Source organism: Plecotus auritus (genome assembly GCF_963455305.1).
Source record: "Plecotus auritus genome assembly, chromosome: 2".
NCBI classification, from domain to species: Eukaryota; Metazoa; Chordata; class Mammalia; order Chiroptera; family Vespertilionidae; genus Plecotus; species Plecotus auritus.
In genome coordinates, this window is record NC_137771.1 from 199,520,725 (window position 1) to 199,537,008 (window position 16,284).

The following is a 16,284-nucleotide window of genomic DNA, read 5'->3' on the forward strand; positions in this document are numbered from 1 at the left end:
AAATGGGTAACAAACACATGGATTCTGTTTACTGCTAGAATGAATAAACATCTTTTAGCTAAATGTTCATGGGCAGGTTGAAGATTCAACCAAAATAAATAACACTTCTCTCTTTAGGGAGGGAAATAAAAGGAATTATAAGAATTTAGGAACAGTAAGAGGGCTGAGAACTGGATTTGACTATAGAGAAAAACAAGACAAATGGACCTGCCTAGAAACATTTTAAGTGTCAAATTTACTTAGGAAGCTTCTTTTCACCCCAAGAACTGCATACATCAGTACCAAAGATTTCCCTTTGTGTACTCTTTTCATTTGTAAGTAAATATATCTTTGGCTCTAGAGTTATCTCATGCCCCAGATGGAGTGAAGGGAGGCTGTTTCAGTAAATGCTGATTCTGAGGCTTAAGATATACCTAAGTATAGTTCTTGAAGTGAACAAGCTCCTGTTGGTTGGGCAGGGCAGAAACTCCTAGCACTAGAGTTTAGCATTGGAATGGCCAAGAACCTACTTTTGGCCATTCTAAACAAATAATAATTGTTTTAAGCCCAGCAAGGTATTTAAAACTGACTCACCTTGTGTTAGAAATTTGCAGTGCTATTTTGAACATTCAAGGAAATGAGGGGGAAATTTAAATAAATAGGTTGCCTATATTCTAGTTGTTTTGATATCTCCATATCACAAAGGCTGATTTTGAAGAAAAGTTTGTTGAAAAGTATACCTTGTATTTAAATAATTAGTATCTATAGTTATGTTTCTTTTTTCTTTTTATTTATTAATTAATTCTGTGATGCTAACCACTGAAGAAACAAATCTTACTTTGAAAATGAAAACTTTTACCCCAAAGCAACACATTTGAAATGGGAAATAGTTCCTGCTATATTGCCATCATACCCACATTAATTTTTATTTATTACTAGAGGTCCAGTGCATAGATTTGTGCACTGGTAGGGGGCATGGCCTGTGGGGATGGACCTGCTGTGGGAGCACCGCTCATCCTGGTCAGCCCAGCGACTGTTCCTGCTGTGGGAGCAGCCACACATCCCAGTGAGCCGAGCGGCACTCCCACTGTGGGAGCACACTGACCACCAGGGGGCAGCTCCTGTGTTGAGCGTCTGTCCCCTGGTGGTCAGTGCACGTCACAGTGACTGGTTGACCAGTCATTCTGGTCGTTCTGCCTTTCGGTCACTGGGCTTTTATATATATACTAGGGGCCCGGTGCACGAAATTCGGCCCAGCCTGCCTCCTCTCACATACTGGGAGCCCTCCCCGTTGAGAGCGGGCCTAAGCCGCAGTCTGGCCTCCCTTTGCAGGAGGCGACCGGGCTGATCAGGGGGAAGGCACCAGCCCCATCACCCCACTGCCAGCCACCGCAGCCACCAAGGTATTTTCATCAACACGGACTCCAGTCCCTTCACCATGAAAAAATGACAACTTTCTTTAGGCATTTTCAAGATGTGTCTTTCATAGGATATGACATTTCTTTTGTGTTCTTTTTTATCCTCACCTGAGGATATGTTTCCATTTATTTTTTTCCCCTTCCCTCCGATCGCCAGCTCGGCCCCTGCCCCTCTGATCGCCAGCTAGACCCCTGCCCAAGCCTAAAGCCTCGGGCCGAGGCTTTAGGCTTGGGCAGGGGACTCTCCACCCCTCCAATCACTGACTCGGCCCGAGGCTTTAGGCTTGAGCAGGGGACCCCTGCCCCTCGGATCCCTGGCTCGGAGTGACCTGGGTGCCGAGGATATTCCTGGGATCCAGGTACGTATGCAAATTAACGGCCATCTTTGTTGGGTTAATTTGCATACTCACTGATTGGCTGTGAGCGTAGCGGAGGTATGGTCAATTTACATGTTTGTCTATTATTAGGTAAGATAGATTAGCTAGAAGTTTTAACCATGGGTAAGTCATTTTTTTGAACTTTGGTTTCTGCTGTACTAAAGGGGGGAAGAGGTGACTTTTTAAGGTCGTTCCAGATTTGTGATTTAGGGTCAGTAATCTTTAATCAGTGGACTATACATGCATAATCAGTACTCACTCCAGAAACCAGTATCCTTTAGAGGACTGATAATGTGCTGCCTGTCTGGCCACACCCATGCTGAAAGGAAGGAACCTTTTCAAAAGGGCAGGGCCTCAGCCCTTCCTCAGTTCACCTGACCCTTGCTCTTTAGGTAGCAGGATCTTTTTCTGCTTGGAGTGATTGCAGGTTGTACATTTAGCCATTTCAAATGAAGAAGCATATAAAAGGTATGACAACATATTTTAACTTAAACTAAAATAAGCAGAGCAGTTTAATAAGCCTTATTGGAATTGGTGGTTTGTTTTGAATTTGGGGGGACATTTATTAAAGCTGTGGGCAGTGAAACAGGAAAGGGTCAAGGATAACAGAAGAGGGACTAGGTGGGGAAATGAGCCTAGGCTGAGCTGCTTTGGCTCACTAAGCAGTCAAAGAGAAGGGGGACTTGAGACAGGTTCAGGAGGTTTGCCTGGGACAAATTGCTGCTGCCCATTGCTCCCCTGGTCTAAAGCCTCATGGAGTCCCTTAAAGTTTAGGAGATGAATGCCTGTCGGCGAAGAAAAGAAGGAGAGGAAAAGCTAAGACATGCTCCCAGGAGGGAAATGCACTGGAATTGGTGGTTTTTAATCTCATGTTAACACTAATGAAGCCATGAGTGGCCCTAATTTGTAAATGTGTGTTCTGAAAAGTTGTAAATTAATCCACAGGAACAATATTAAAAGGTGATTAAGTGTGTTGTGGGCCAGCCAGCTATTTAGCCCAGAATGGTGTTGCAATGTTACTGTCTTTTTTATGACAAATAGTAGTTGACAATATTGTAAAATTAGTTTAAAGGAAATATATAATTCATTTGAATCATAAAAGTGAACACTTTCTGCATCTCCTGTCTTTACTAGGTGTACCAGTTAATAATGTGGATTTTTTTCAATAGATGTAGTTACACATATTGATATATATGCGATTTGATATGTATGCTGTTTTGTTATTGACAGCAAGCTTCAAAACTTCATATGTCAAATTTTCTGAAGGTGTTAACATCATAGATATTTTTACGCTTAAAAATGTCAAATTTCGTGCCAAAAAAAAGAGCACTTGTGAGAAGTTTTAATTCATTATTTTGAAGAAAAAGTTATCGTATACTTCGGGAAGCTTATGGTGAATATGCTCCATCTCATGATACTTTGAATGCTGGTTTAAATGCTTTAAAAGTGATGATTTCAATGTGAAAGACAAAGAACGTCCAGGTCAACTGAAAAATTTTGAAGACCACTAATTACAAGCATTATTGGATGAAGATGCATGTCAAACTCAAAAACAACTTGCAGAAAGATTAAATGTTGCTCAGCAAACAGTTTCCGATTGTTTACAAGCAATGGGAAATATTTTAAAGGAAGGAAAATGGGTGCCACATCAACTGAACGAAAGACAAATGGAAAACCAAAATGTCATCAGTAAAACGTTGTTTCAACAGCACGAAAGAAAGTCTTTTTTGCATCGAATTGTGACTGGCGATAAAAAGTGGATTTATTTTGAGAATCCCAAACGCACAAAATCATGGGTTGATCCAGGTCAACCATCAACATTGACTGCAAGGCCAAATCACTTCAGAAAGAAGACAATGCTCTGCATTCGGTGGGATCAGGAAGGTGTGGTGTATTGTGAGCTTCTAAAACCAGGTGAAACCCTTAATACTGATTGCTACCGACAACATATAATCAATTTGAACCACGCTTTGATTGTGAAACTACCAGAATGTGCCAGAAGACATGGCAAAGTAATTTTGCTTCATGATGACGCACCATCACACACTTCAAAACCAGTGAAAGACACATTAAAAGATCTTGCCTGGGAAGTGTTAACCCACCCGCTATATTCAACAGACCTTGCTCCTTCAGATTACCACTTGTGCAGATCGATGGCACACGCACTTTCTGAGCAGCACTTCAAAACGTTCGAAGAAGTGGAAAATTGGGTCTCTGAATGGTTTGCCTCAAAACAAGAAAAGTTCTATTGGGACGGTATCCACAAATTACCTGAAAGATGGGGGAAATGTGTAGCTAGTGATGGACATTACTTTGAATAAAGCACTTTTGATGTTTCTCTTGAAATTATCGTGTTTTTGATTACAAAATCCACCATTATTAACTGGTACACCTAGTACATGCAGGGACAGGCATATGTGTTTGAAAGAGTAAAACACAAAAATGATTCTATTGAACCTCCTTTAGTGTTTTACCTCCTTTTTACTGAGATTTTTGTAGACTTCTCTCACTATATCACCCCTTGCAGGGATGATCCTACTCTTTGAGTGTTATTCTTAACCTTGCCAAGAAACCAAACAAATTGTTTTTTAAAACTTGTGGTCCATGCTTGGGAATATTTGGTTTTTGTGATGCTGGTTCTCTCATCCCATTTTCCCATAGCAGTATAGCATCCTGACTTCTCCCCTGTGTCATACTCAAAATTGTTCATTTTCTCTTTCCTTCCATAGTATAAGCTGCATGAAGCCAGAGACTGTCTAGCCTTGTCTCTAGTACCAGGCCTAATGCTGTGTAGATAATGAATAAATATTTATTAAATAAGTGAATGATTTTCTTTTTCTGTCACCCAGTGAGATAGCTTCCCAGGTTCTGTTGACCCTGTCCTGCTATTTCTTACTTGCTTTTTTCATTGATACAGTATATATGCCTTCTTTTACTGTTAAACTGTGGTTACTGTACCTATCATTTTCATTTTGACCAGTTTCTCTATATTTCAGCCCCTATGCTTTGTTCCAAGTTTATTATAAAAAAGTATTCACAATTTATTTCTAAGTGGAAAAGTAGGTTACCAAATGGTCTATTAAGTAGTTAAATAGAAACAGTAGGGCCACAACTGATACTTACCTACTTCCTCTTACTTATTATTCAGGTCTTATTGATCTCTTATAAAGATACATGTTTTCCCTGCCTTCAGTTTCTGTTCCGCCATTCTATTTTTAATGCTATGACCAAGCAATCTACTTAAATCAATGGTCTGATCAGGTAATGATTTTCTCTTGCCCTAGAATAAAATTTAGGAATTGGCCTTGTGTTGTTGTTCTGTGAAGTCAGGGACCATACGTCAGTTCAGAAACTGGACAAATTGTCTATGTTTAGAACTACCAGAAATGGAACCAGACTGTTCAAGTAGGTGTTGAGTTCCCCTTCACTGGTTGGGATATGGAAGGATAGTAAGCAGTTCTCAAATGGGATGGATTATTGGAGAATTTTGAAGCTATAAGTACTCCAGGCCTTTGATAATACTTTTCAAACTGCTTAGGCCTTTCACAGTCTGGCCCAGGTAAATTGTTAATGATTAGGATATCTTATTCATCCCCCACTGAATATTGCAAGTGGTAGGTGCTAAACATATATTTATTCAGTATATAAATAACTTCTACTTCTGGGTATTTTCTTGGATGGATGAACTCAGGTTCTTTGTTTCCACTTCAAACTTGATTTTATGATGTGGGAGTACCAGATCTGGAGTCTAAGTACTGGGATTCAGTGTTGGGCCTCCGCATGTGTGATCTTGGGCAAATTATTATCTCTGAGCCTTCTTTTTCATGTAAAATTAGAATGACAATTACCGTAAATAAGTTTTATAAGGATTAAATGCATGTGGAAATGTTTTATAATCTGAGAATGCTTTGCAAATGGTAGAAATTATTCACATTGATTGTTTTGTAACTATATATAGCTAAGTCACTACTGTTACACTTCCACCTTATAATTAGGCTTATTTTTTATCCTTGCAAAGGGAATAAATGTAGTTGCTTTCTTTTAAAAAGCAACACATTTCCTTAACTCCTCAAGGTAAAATTTCTCTCTATTATTGAATCGTGCTATTTTAATTCCAGATTACCAGTGTGTGGATTTCTTGTTTTAGGTTCAAAAAGTACCACTGGCAGAATTAAGTAACATTTTTTCTCCCCAAATAGACCACATTTGGTAGCAGTTTTCCAGTTTTAAGATTTGCCTTAAGTTATTTGGTACTTACGATTTTATTGTTATTTTTAGATGACAAAATCAGTGAACAATTAGGAAAAGGCATTTAATGAAAATGTTATACACTTTAATTCTTTATTCTTTACTTGTATTCCATACACACTTAACACACTGTATATTTCATAGTTATAAATGTACTAGAGGCCTAGTGCACGAAATTCGTGCACTTGGGGTGGGGCGGCGGGGGAGCTTCAGTCCAGCCTGTGCCTTCTCACAGTCCAGGAGACCTTGGGTGATGTTCAAGTGCCTTGAGCCCAGCTTCTGGCTGAGCGGCGCTCCCCCTGTGGGAGCGCACTGACCACCAGGGGGCAGCTCCTGTGTTGAGCGTCTGCCCCCTGGTGGTTGGTGTGCGTCATAGCGACCGGTTGTTCCGCCATTCAGTTGATTTGCATGTTAGCCTTTTATTACATAGGACTAGAGGCCCGATACACAAAAATTCGTGCCCTGGGGGTGGGTCCCTCAGCCACCCTGCCCCCTCTCACAATCTGGGAGTCCTGAGTGGATGTCCTACTGACGGCTTAGGCCCACTCCCCCAGGCCTGCGGGAGGCAACCGGCCGATCAGGGGAAGGCGATGTCCCCATCACACCTCTGCTTCTGCCACTGCCAGCCGTCACGGCTGCCTGAGCCTCTGCCCTCACAGCCACTGCGGCTTGCCTGAGCCTCAGGCCGGCCCTGGCAGTGGCAGCCACCATCCACAGCCTGCCTGAGCCTTGGGCAGCCGCTGGGGCTTTGTCCAGAAGGACATCCGCCCTAATTAGCATATTACCCTTTTATTAGTATAGATATTACATGTAAATGCTATAATTATGCATTTTGATACTTTTTCCTAGATTGCATATGATGGAATTAGATAAATCATTAATCCATGGTGCTTCATGAAGAGCTCTTTCTGAGTTCAAGCTGAGTGAACTCAGAAAGTGAGGGATCATGCAACACTGCTTTGTGGAGTAGTACCTAATAGGAGAGATTAGCTGTTAAGAAAGGGCAATTCTTGAATCTGAGAAGGGAAACAGATGTGTCACTGACTAGGGCTGCCTTTACAAGTAAGATATATTAACAATTCTGATTTTCGCAAGATAAGGACTCTACTTTGGAAAAGAAAATTGCTGGTATCTGTTGTTTCCTCTTAATGTAGTAACTTACTGTTCTTTCTCCCCTTTAACCAGGTCAATATATATTTTGTGACCTATTCTTTTATCACAAAAAAAGAGAGAAGAAATACTGCAGTGAATGAAGATTCCTCTGCATTTTAGCACTGCTTTTTCTACTGTAGTTGGCTTTTGAATGAGGATGACAATGGAAGAGATGAAGAATGAAGCTGAGACCACTTCCATGGTTTCTATGCCTCTCTATGCAGTCATGTATCCTGTGTTTAATGAGGTAAGTCGGTAATATTTTCTCATAGGATCTCTGCAGTTCCTTAATGCCTACTTCATTTACCCATTTGTTTGTTCCTTCATATAACAAGTACTTATATAAATGAATTCCATCTGTGTGTTAGGTATCATGCCAGGACTGGACATAAACAGTGGGGTGAGAATCCCAGATATATTGTTCCCCCTCTAGAGGTTTCACTGTAGTTGGAGAGAGAGAGAGAGACATTAACTAAAAGAATACAGATAATTAGATAAATGAAAAATTGTGGTAATTGCTATGAAGTTAAAAAAAATTAGGTACGGCCTGTTTTGGAGGTCAGGGTAGGCCTCACTGAGGAAGAGACATGCTAAGATCTGAAAGGGGTATGGGAGAGTTAGAAAGCTGAAGAGCTGGGGACAAGCACATGGTAGATAACCAGAGGAGCAGGCACAAACTATCCTAATGAGTGACAGCAGCCACAGACATTTTTACTGATAAATGAAACATAACAGTGCTTTGTGTTTAGAGAAGATGCAGTTTCTTTATTTTAGGAATATTCTAGGACTTAATACATTTTGGTTTTTCTTTTAAATTAATATTTACTATGTGAAAGTGTGTAGAGAATTCTAGAACTGTGCAAGTTTCTTAAGTATAATCACTCTCCGCCTTTTAATGGTGACCTAAGGTCCTGATATATGAAATTATTTTCCTGAAATTACTTATGACTAAAATCTAGGACTCTGAATTCTGTGGCTTTAGGCTTTTTATTTAATTAGTTGTGGGTTTGTGGGTGCTTTTTTTTCTGTTTTATTGATCTAATTAATTATAAAGCTATTGATACCATTAACCTTATTGTTGCTACTACAACCTGGAAGCCCTTACCATTTCCAATAATTTTTCATCTCTTTTTATGAAATAATTATATTAGAGTAAGATCGTGAGTTTAAAAACCATTTCTCCTACATTATTAGGTTTATTCATAATGAATGTATTTGAACTATTTTATGATCTAATGTCTTGGGGTCAATTGAGCGTGGTTCATCCTCTTCAACTTGAAATCTGGAGACTTAGTTTAGTTTCCATTTCAGACAAATATTTTGAACTTCAAACACTGTCTCCTAAATATTGTTAGGCTCAGTGACCAAAGGAGAAAATGCAAAACAATGGCTTGGGTAAAATTTATTTCTCTTACATAAAAAATTCTAGAGGTAAGTGGACTAGGGCGAGTATTATGGCACAGTATCACCTGAAACTCAGGTTCCTATCTTCTGTCCCATCATCTTAGTGCTGGCCTTCCATTATCAAGGTCACTTCAGCATGTGGGATGCTGCTGAAGCTTCCTGGAAAGGGCAAAAAAAAAAAAAGAGCAGGAGGGTGTGGTGTGGTGTGGTGTGTGTGTGTGTGTGTGTGTGTGTCTTCCAACTGATTCTGCTTTCTTAAGAACCTTTTTGAATGTCCCTTCCATTTACGTCTCATTGGCAAAAATGTAATCTTAGGACCACACCTAGCTGCAAAAGAGGTTGGGAAATTAAGAAGTTTGCTACTAAGGAGGAAGCAAGTAGGAGGCATCTTTTGAAAAACCTGTCTCTATTATACTGCTACCATGCTAGCTTCTGAGGCCCTCTTTTAGTGCTGGTTACACCTATCTCTGGCAGCTATAGCAGACACTCTAGTAATTAATTCCACCATTTTGTTTTAATACTTTACCCATTCATTGCAAGGCTAGAGTTATTGTTAGAAGCAAGTGTTTCCCTTCTGTTTAGTAAATATTCACTAAATGCCAACCATTTATTTGTTAAGTGTTCTGATAGGGTCTGGAAATGTAGAGGGAAATATAAGGTTTCCTTGTAAAAATCTTAGGGAATACAGATGCTTAAGCAAATTATTTAATGATCCTTGTACCAGGTAAGAAGTAAGGAGACAGTCCCTGAAAGCTGGTGAGTAATCTATCTTGATGATTAGTGTTTGGACTTCTCAGGTACTTTAAGAATCATCATGACAGTTCCTGCCAGAGGTGCTCCCTCTTTTCATGTCTGTAGTCTAACTCTATAGCTAACTCATTGGCTGTTGGGTCAAGTTGTTCTGGTAGAATATTCTATATTTATCTGGTTACTTTGAGTCTTTTCTTGACGGGAGAGCAATTAACATTTCTGAGCTTCAGTTTGATCCTTTAGTTAATGAAGAGGAATGAGAAAAGCTTTTTCTTCTAACAATTTGGATGATATTTTTTACATATGGAAAGTGGATTTTATTTCAGTCTTGACTTTGGAAAATAATTGTATGGGATGTAGCATTCTGGTGAAATGCTCTGTTGGGATTAATACAACTTTCCTAATTTATTTGGTATAAAGAAAATTAACTTGAAAGAAAAATAAATGGCTGTGAATGGACTAGTAAATCTCTTTCAGAAATAAAGACAGTGATTCTCTCCAGATGAGATCTAAAAACATATGTAGGTTAATGGGCCCAGAATTAGAACACATTGCCAAATGATTCATAGTTGGTTCAAGAACTAATTGTTAGAAGTAAATTTTTAAAATGGAATGGCTAGAAGTGGCAGACTGAGAGATACTACATCAAATTCTCAGGGTCTAATTCTCAAATTGAATTTATTGATCAAACATGGTATCAAGCTTTTTTAAACAATTATTTCTGTCATGTATTTTAAAAAGAGAATACAGAATGAATAAGCTTTTAGGAATATTAGTAGTAGGTTTCCTCTTTGACAGAGGTGAAATCTTAGGCTTGATTTAGGAATGGAGTCAAATGATTAGTGCACCTTCAAATGTGAAGTTTTTATTTAAAAAGACTAAAAAACTAGCATTGTTCTCTGGCATTTCAGTATATTAATGTAATATCTTAAATAAGATACCTAATCAGTTAATTGATATTTATAGTTCAAAGGAGGATTTTTCTATAAATCTACTTGGGAAATTAGCTTGGCATTGTCTGTACTATGCAGATTTAAAGATAAGTGGTTGTCAAGTTAATCGTGCAGAAAGTAGTACCACAGAACCACTTTGAAGGTAAATGAATCACTAAATTTTATCTACAATCTATATATATATAAAAGCCTAATATGTAAATTGTCCCCACGGGAGTTCGACCGGGAGACCCATGACTCGCTATGATGTGCACTGACCACCAGGGGGCGTTGCGAAATGAAGGAAGGACCCGGCCGGCAGCTGGAAGGCCCGATCAGCCCTGATTGCCAGCCAGGCCTAGGGACCCCACCCGTGCACACCAGGCCTCTAGTGTAATATAAGAGTGAAAAAGCTTATGCATTCTCACCATAACATTACATCCATAATAATAACTATGATGGGTCTCCCAGTCATCATGTAGAACAGATTTTTAAACAGTAGTATATCCTTACATCTGAGGAAATTTTGGTGCTCTAGCTCACAAGGCAAAGTTATTTATGGCATTCTGGGAGCTTGACGCTTGCTAAACGTAATGAAGTTTTGCTGGGACAGCTGAAGGAGTGGGCTTGTTTAATCAGCAGCTGCAGAGTTCAGAGTCCAAGTGTATTGCATGTGTTGTAAATGTACTGTGAAATAGGTCTCCTGTTTGCATTATGGACTGAGTTTATAAAAACCTAATGCCAAGTGTTAGAACAGGTTTTCAGGTACTTATTATTTTTCACTAATTTTTTATATATGGAGGAAGAGAGTTGTATGCTTCATTTCTTCATTCCAGGAAAGGATATACCACGTGTCTTATTTTCCCATGACTTTTGGAGGAATTGTTTCAAGGTAAAATATACTGTATGAAGAAGTAGGTATTTTGAGACAGAAATAACAATTTTGCAACCAAAGGTGAATTTTAGATCATCAAAGTTTTATACTTTTGTTTGTTAAAAAAAAAACACACAAAACGGCACTTATGATAAGTAATTAGTATTATTCTATTCAGAAGAATCCAAATCAACTATTTCTGCTAACTCTCAGCAGCATATATGGTACAACTCTTAATTTATCAATAAGGAAATGAATCCTGAGAATACTTCTCCAGCTTTACCTGTCCTTTTTATTTTTTCCTAGTGAAAAAAAAAAAAATCCCAAATTTTGAGCATAATAAACATACTTTTTCACAGTGATGGCATGGGTATCCCCTACAATACCACCATCCAGAGGTAATCATAGATAATATTTCCATTTGAATTACTTCTCTGTCACTTATTAGGTTATATAATTTTGTCTTAATTTTTTTACATGTAAAATGAGGCTAAAAAATATTTCTTACCCTGGCCTGCCTTGCTCAGTGGTTAGAGTGTCAGCCCTCAAACCGAAGGGTCTCAGGTTCAATTTCTGGTCAAGGGTACGTATCTGGGTTGCAGGTTCCATCCCTGGCCCCAGATGGGGCATGTGTGGGAGGCAACCAATTGATGTGACTCTCTCACATTCTCCCTTACACATGGTAGAAACTCAGGAATTTGTTGGCTCTTAAGTAGTTGAAGAGATTCAATGATAGGGTAGACTCCCCTCTGGAGAGGGTGAGTATAGGGAGGCAGGGTAGTATTAGTGTCTTATGCATGGGTTTTGGAGCCAGACAGGTCCAGTGTGAATCCTTTCTCTACTAGCTTTTTAATATTTGCGTAAATTGATGCAAACTGAGTTTCTTTTATAAAACAAAGATGATGATAACTAGTTCCATATTTATTGTGAGGATTAGAGATACTCTATAAAAATACGCTGTATAATAAATCCTTAGTAAATGATAGCTGTTAGAATATTACTGGAACCTGATATGGTCATGAAAGGTACTAGTAAGATAAACATGATTTTATTATGAAATCATATATCTCAAGTAAGAGGCCTAAAATAGAAGCACTTTTAATAGAGAAAAGAAAAACATACCTTGCTGCCTAAGTATTATAGGTTGAAATTATAGATTCCAGGACAATTTAGATAAATTTATGAGAAAATAAGTTTGATTAAAATATGTATAGTGCCTATGTGCCTGGTACTCCCTGGGGAATGTGGATATCACATAGGTATAAAGCCTAGTGGGTTTATTATAAAATATGTGGGTATATAGTATATCCCAGAATGACTCCTCTCAGAGTTCTGGTGAGGTGCTTCATAGCTCACAGATTTGATTTAGTGTGTTACCTCTGACCATCCCCTCTCTTTTCTAAGGTACACATATGTAAACTTAATATAGAAATCTAGAGATGCTGATGGTAAGGGAAGTTGGCTAATTCTATGAGTTCTTCACTGACTATTCTTGACCTCTTTTCCTGGCCTTGAGCCTTTTGCATATCAGGGCATTAGAGAATGAGTTATATTGCTGATAATTGAAGGCACACATGTGACTCAGACCTTTGACTTGTTGAAGGAGATCAGAATGTGGTGTTAACCCAAATAAGGAAATAGGTTTCTATCAGGGTGGAAACATTCATCCTGTCTCCTTCTGCCTATCCTGCATAACAAGAACTTGAGATCAGAAGAGCTGTGTTGTTATTTTAATCTTCAGTTGTATTCATTATAACTAAGTGAATTCTGTGGGGAAAAATTCATTTTTGGAGATATACCTCTTTGTTAATTTTATAAACTCCTCATAGAGTTGCTTTTTTGCTATATTTGCTAACTTGTCCCCTTTTGTTTTCCCTTTTACCTACTAAAGACAATGTTACATTTTGTAAGATATGTAAGAAGCTAAGTTAAATACTGCACTTTTAATTTTTGGAGATAAAGTGGTGTTGGAGATTTTGTGTGTGTGTGTGTGTGTGTGTGTGTGTGTGTGTGTGTGTGTGTGTGTGTAGGGTAGGTCAAAAGTAGGTTTACAGTCATTTGTATGGAAAAATACAATAAATAATAATACAAGAATAAACTATTTCCAGTACTCACAACTGTAAACCTAGTTTTGCCCCATCCTGTATGCCATTTATAAAGGAATACCTACATTTTCATTGCCTTGAGGTTGAAAGGAATATTTATTGCATAATAGGTTAATAAGTTTTCTGTAGAAATTTTCTATTTGCATAGAAATTTATAAAGTTTAGAATGCTTTTGAACATTTAATACTGTCCCAAATAAAAACTAATACTTAGAGTTTTATTGAGTTAACTGGCCTAATTCTTAGGGACTAAAGAAATCTGAATTTAACTGAAAATAGTTGATTTTAAGCCTGGCAGTTAACTCTTCAACAAAGAGGTGTTTTTGTTTTTTATAAAATTTGTACTAGAGGCCCGGTGCATGAAATTCATGCATGGGCTTGGGGGGAGTCCCCTCAGCCCAGCCTGCACCCTCTCCAATCTGGGACCCCATTGGGGGATGTCCGTCTCACAATCCTGGACTGCTGGCTCCTAATTGCTCACCTGCCTGGTCACCCCTTACTGCCCCCCCTGCCGGCCTGGTAGACCCCTCTGCCGGCCTGGTCACCCCCATGCCAGCCTAATCACCCCCCACTGCCCCCCACCTGCTGGCCTGCTCGCCCCCGACTGCCCCCCCCCCCCTGCTGGCCTGGTCGCCCCTCACGTCCTCCCTGCCCCCCACCAGCCTGGTCGCCCCACGCAGCCAGCTTATTCAGTTGTTTGGTTGTCCCTCACTAGTCGCCCTGCCTACCTGGTCATAGGCAGCCATCTTGTGAGGGTTCCTCTTTATTATATAGGATACCTTCTTTGGCTCACAGAAAGTGAATTGTATAAAGTTTCTAATATGGTCATTTTATCTTTCAAAATTATAAACCTTACATCCTATATAATAAAAGGCTAATATGCAAATTGTCCCTTCCACTGGGAGTTCAACCAGTGGGGTGGGGCCAGCCGGCCCACGGCCCCTCCTCACAGCCAGCTCAACCCCAGTCAGCCCCGATTGGGGTGGATGGGCCAGACCCCACCAATGCACGAATTCATGCACTGGGCCTTTAGTATTTGACATAAAAATTAAAAGCATTTGGATTGATTTAGTATTTTAGGTAAATCTTTTTTAATCCTGATAAAATACAGGACAGATATATACATCTCTGAAATCCCGGATGATCCACAGTCTTCAATTTGAGTGTCAAACAAACCTTTTATCTGCACTATTTGCTAATTAATAAAATAGACTAATCTCAGCTTAATCCTCGGCTAAGGGGATTGAAAAGTAATTAAGAAGGAGTATGGTGGTAAATACAAAGAATCTTAAGTAGCAAATGTTTTCTTTGTATTGGTCATTTTATATTCAGTAGACACACACAAAAGTGTTTATTCTTTCTATAGGGATTTATATTATTTTATAGTCTGTGCTAATCTTAAAATAAATCTATCTTTAAAGTACTGTGTTTCTGAGCAATCCACTTGGGCTCCTTTCCTCCCTGCTAATGGGATTCTGTCTATCTCTCAATAAACTGCTTTTGCTTAAAATAAATAAAGTACAGTGTTTCTTATTTTTTTAAAAAAGGAATAAAGAACTGATATACATAGCTTAATTTTTCATGGTTTCTAATGAAAGTTTTTAGATAATTCTCTGATTTGGTGATTTAGGGTTAATTAGCAAATACTTTTGTTAGTTGAATGGTGTGTGTATCAATGTGCTTACTATAGAATGGAATATCAATGTTGCTTTTTCTAAGAAAATTGATATTAATTTTGATTTAAAATTTTTATTGCAGCTAGAACGAGTAAATCTGTCTGCAGCTCAGACACTGAGAGCAGCTTTCATTAAGGTGAGGCACAAGTAACTTATTGTGATTATTAGAATGTATGTTACACTAAATCTAAATACCAGCTGATAATTGCCAGGTTATTTTCTTAGTGACAACCCTTTTAACTATCTTGTGCCTGTTTTGGTGTACTCTGTAAAGATTAATACACTTCCAAAAAGTGAGCTGAAACAAGTGTTCTTTCCTGAAAATTTATCCTTTCACTTGGTGCTTTTGAAACTGACTTTGGAGTATTCTCTCTTTAACTTTGAAGTCGATTTTTAAATTATTTTTTATTTGACTTGTTAAAACCTTTTATAAAATTGTAACTCAAAAAGGTTCATATTATTTAATTTTAGAACGTAAGTATAAAACAATGTTTTGAGCGTGAAATAAGACCTGTGTATACATCAGATTAAGTACACTTTGAGAATATACAGCTAAGTCACTCAGCATGAATTTGTCTGTTGTTTCTAGACCTGAGATTTTCAATTGATAATCACTAGCCATCTGTCACTGTTGAGGACTTAAAATATGGCTAGTTCCAATTTAATTGTACTGCACATACGAAACACATGCCAGATTTCGAAGACAGTACAAAATAAAGGATGTAAAATAACTCAGTACTAAGTAATTTATATTGATTACATGTTGAAATGAATGTTTTAGATGTACTCTTAAGATATTTACATTTTTTTATATTTTTTAAATACATTTTTATTGGTTCCAGAGAGGAAGGGAGAGGGAGAGAGATAGAAACATCAATGATGAGAGAGTCATTGATCAGCTGCCTCCTGTATGCCCCTTACTGGGAATCGAGCCCACAACCTGGGCATGTGCTCTTGATAGGAATTGAACCTGGGACCCTTCAGTCTGCAGGACGATGCTCTATCCACTGAGCCAAACCGGCCAGGGCTTAAAATAATTACATTTTTTTAAAAAACTTCTTTAATATGGCTACTAGAAAATTTAAAATTACAGGGGCTTATATTTGTTTCTTGCATTATATTTTTATTGGATGGCCCTACTTTACATGTTGGGTGCATTCTTGCATATAAAACTTTATCCCCATTCCCCAAAATATATTATCAGGGTCTCTCAAACTTTAATTTTTATTTACTTTTTGTGTGTTTGTTCCTATCGATAGCTAAAACAACTTATGTTTTAGGTAAAGTATTTTAATCCTTAAATCAAGAATAAATTTATAGTTGAGATTCATTGGAGTTGAAATTATAAATCCATCCGATATTTTTATGGC

At 38.3% G+C, this 16,284-nt stretch overlaps 1 protein-coding gene across 2 annotated transcripts in view; it reads left to right on the forward strand.

Annotated features, from left to right (window-relative positions):
• Positions 1-16,284, forward strand: part of PDCD10 (programmed cell death 10) — a 46,620-nt gene that overhangs the window by 13,810 nt on the left and 16,526 nt on the right. Inside the window, exons 2-3 of one of the 2 annotated variants that reach the window (XM_080656603.1) lie at positions 7,208-7,421; positions 14,997-15,050. In XM_080656603.1, the coding sequence (XP_080512729.1) occupies positions 7,326-7,421; positions 14,997-15,050 (150 nt within the window). In that variant the 5' untranslated portion in view covers positions 7,208-7,325. The remainder of the gene's footprint in view (positions 1-7,207; positions 7,422-14,996; positions 15,051-16,284) is intronic. The other variant, XM_080656602.1, reaches the window with a different exon arrangement.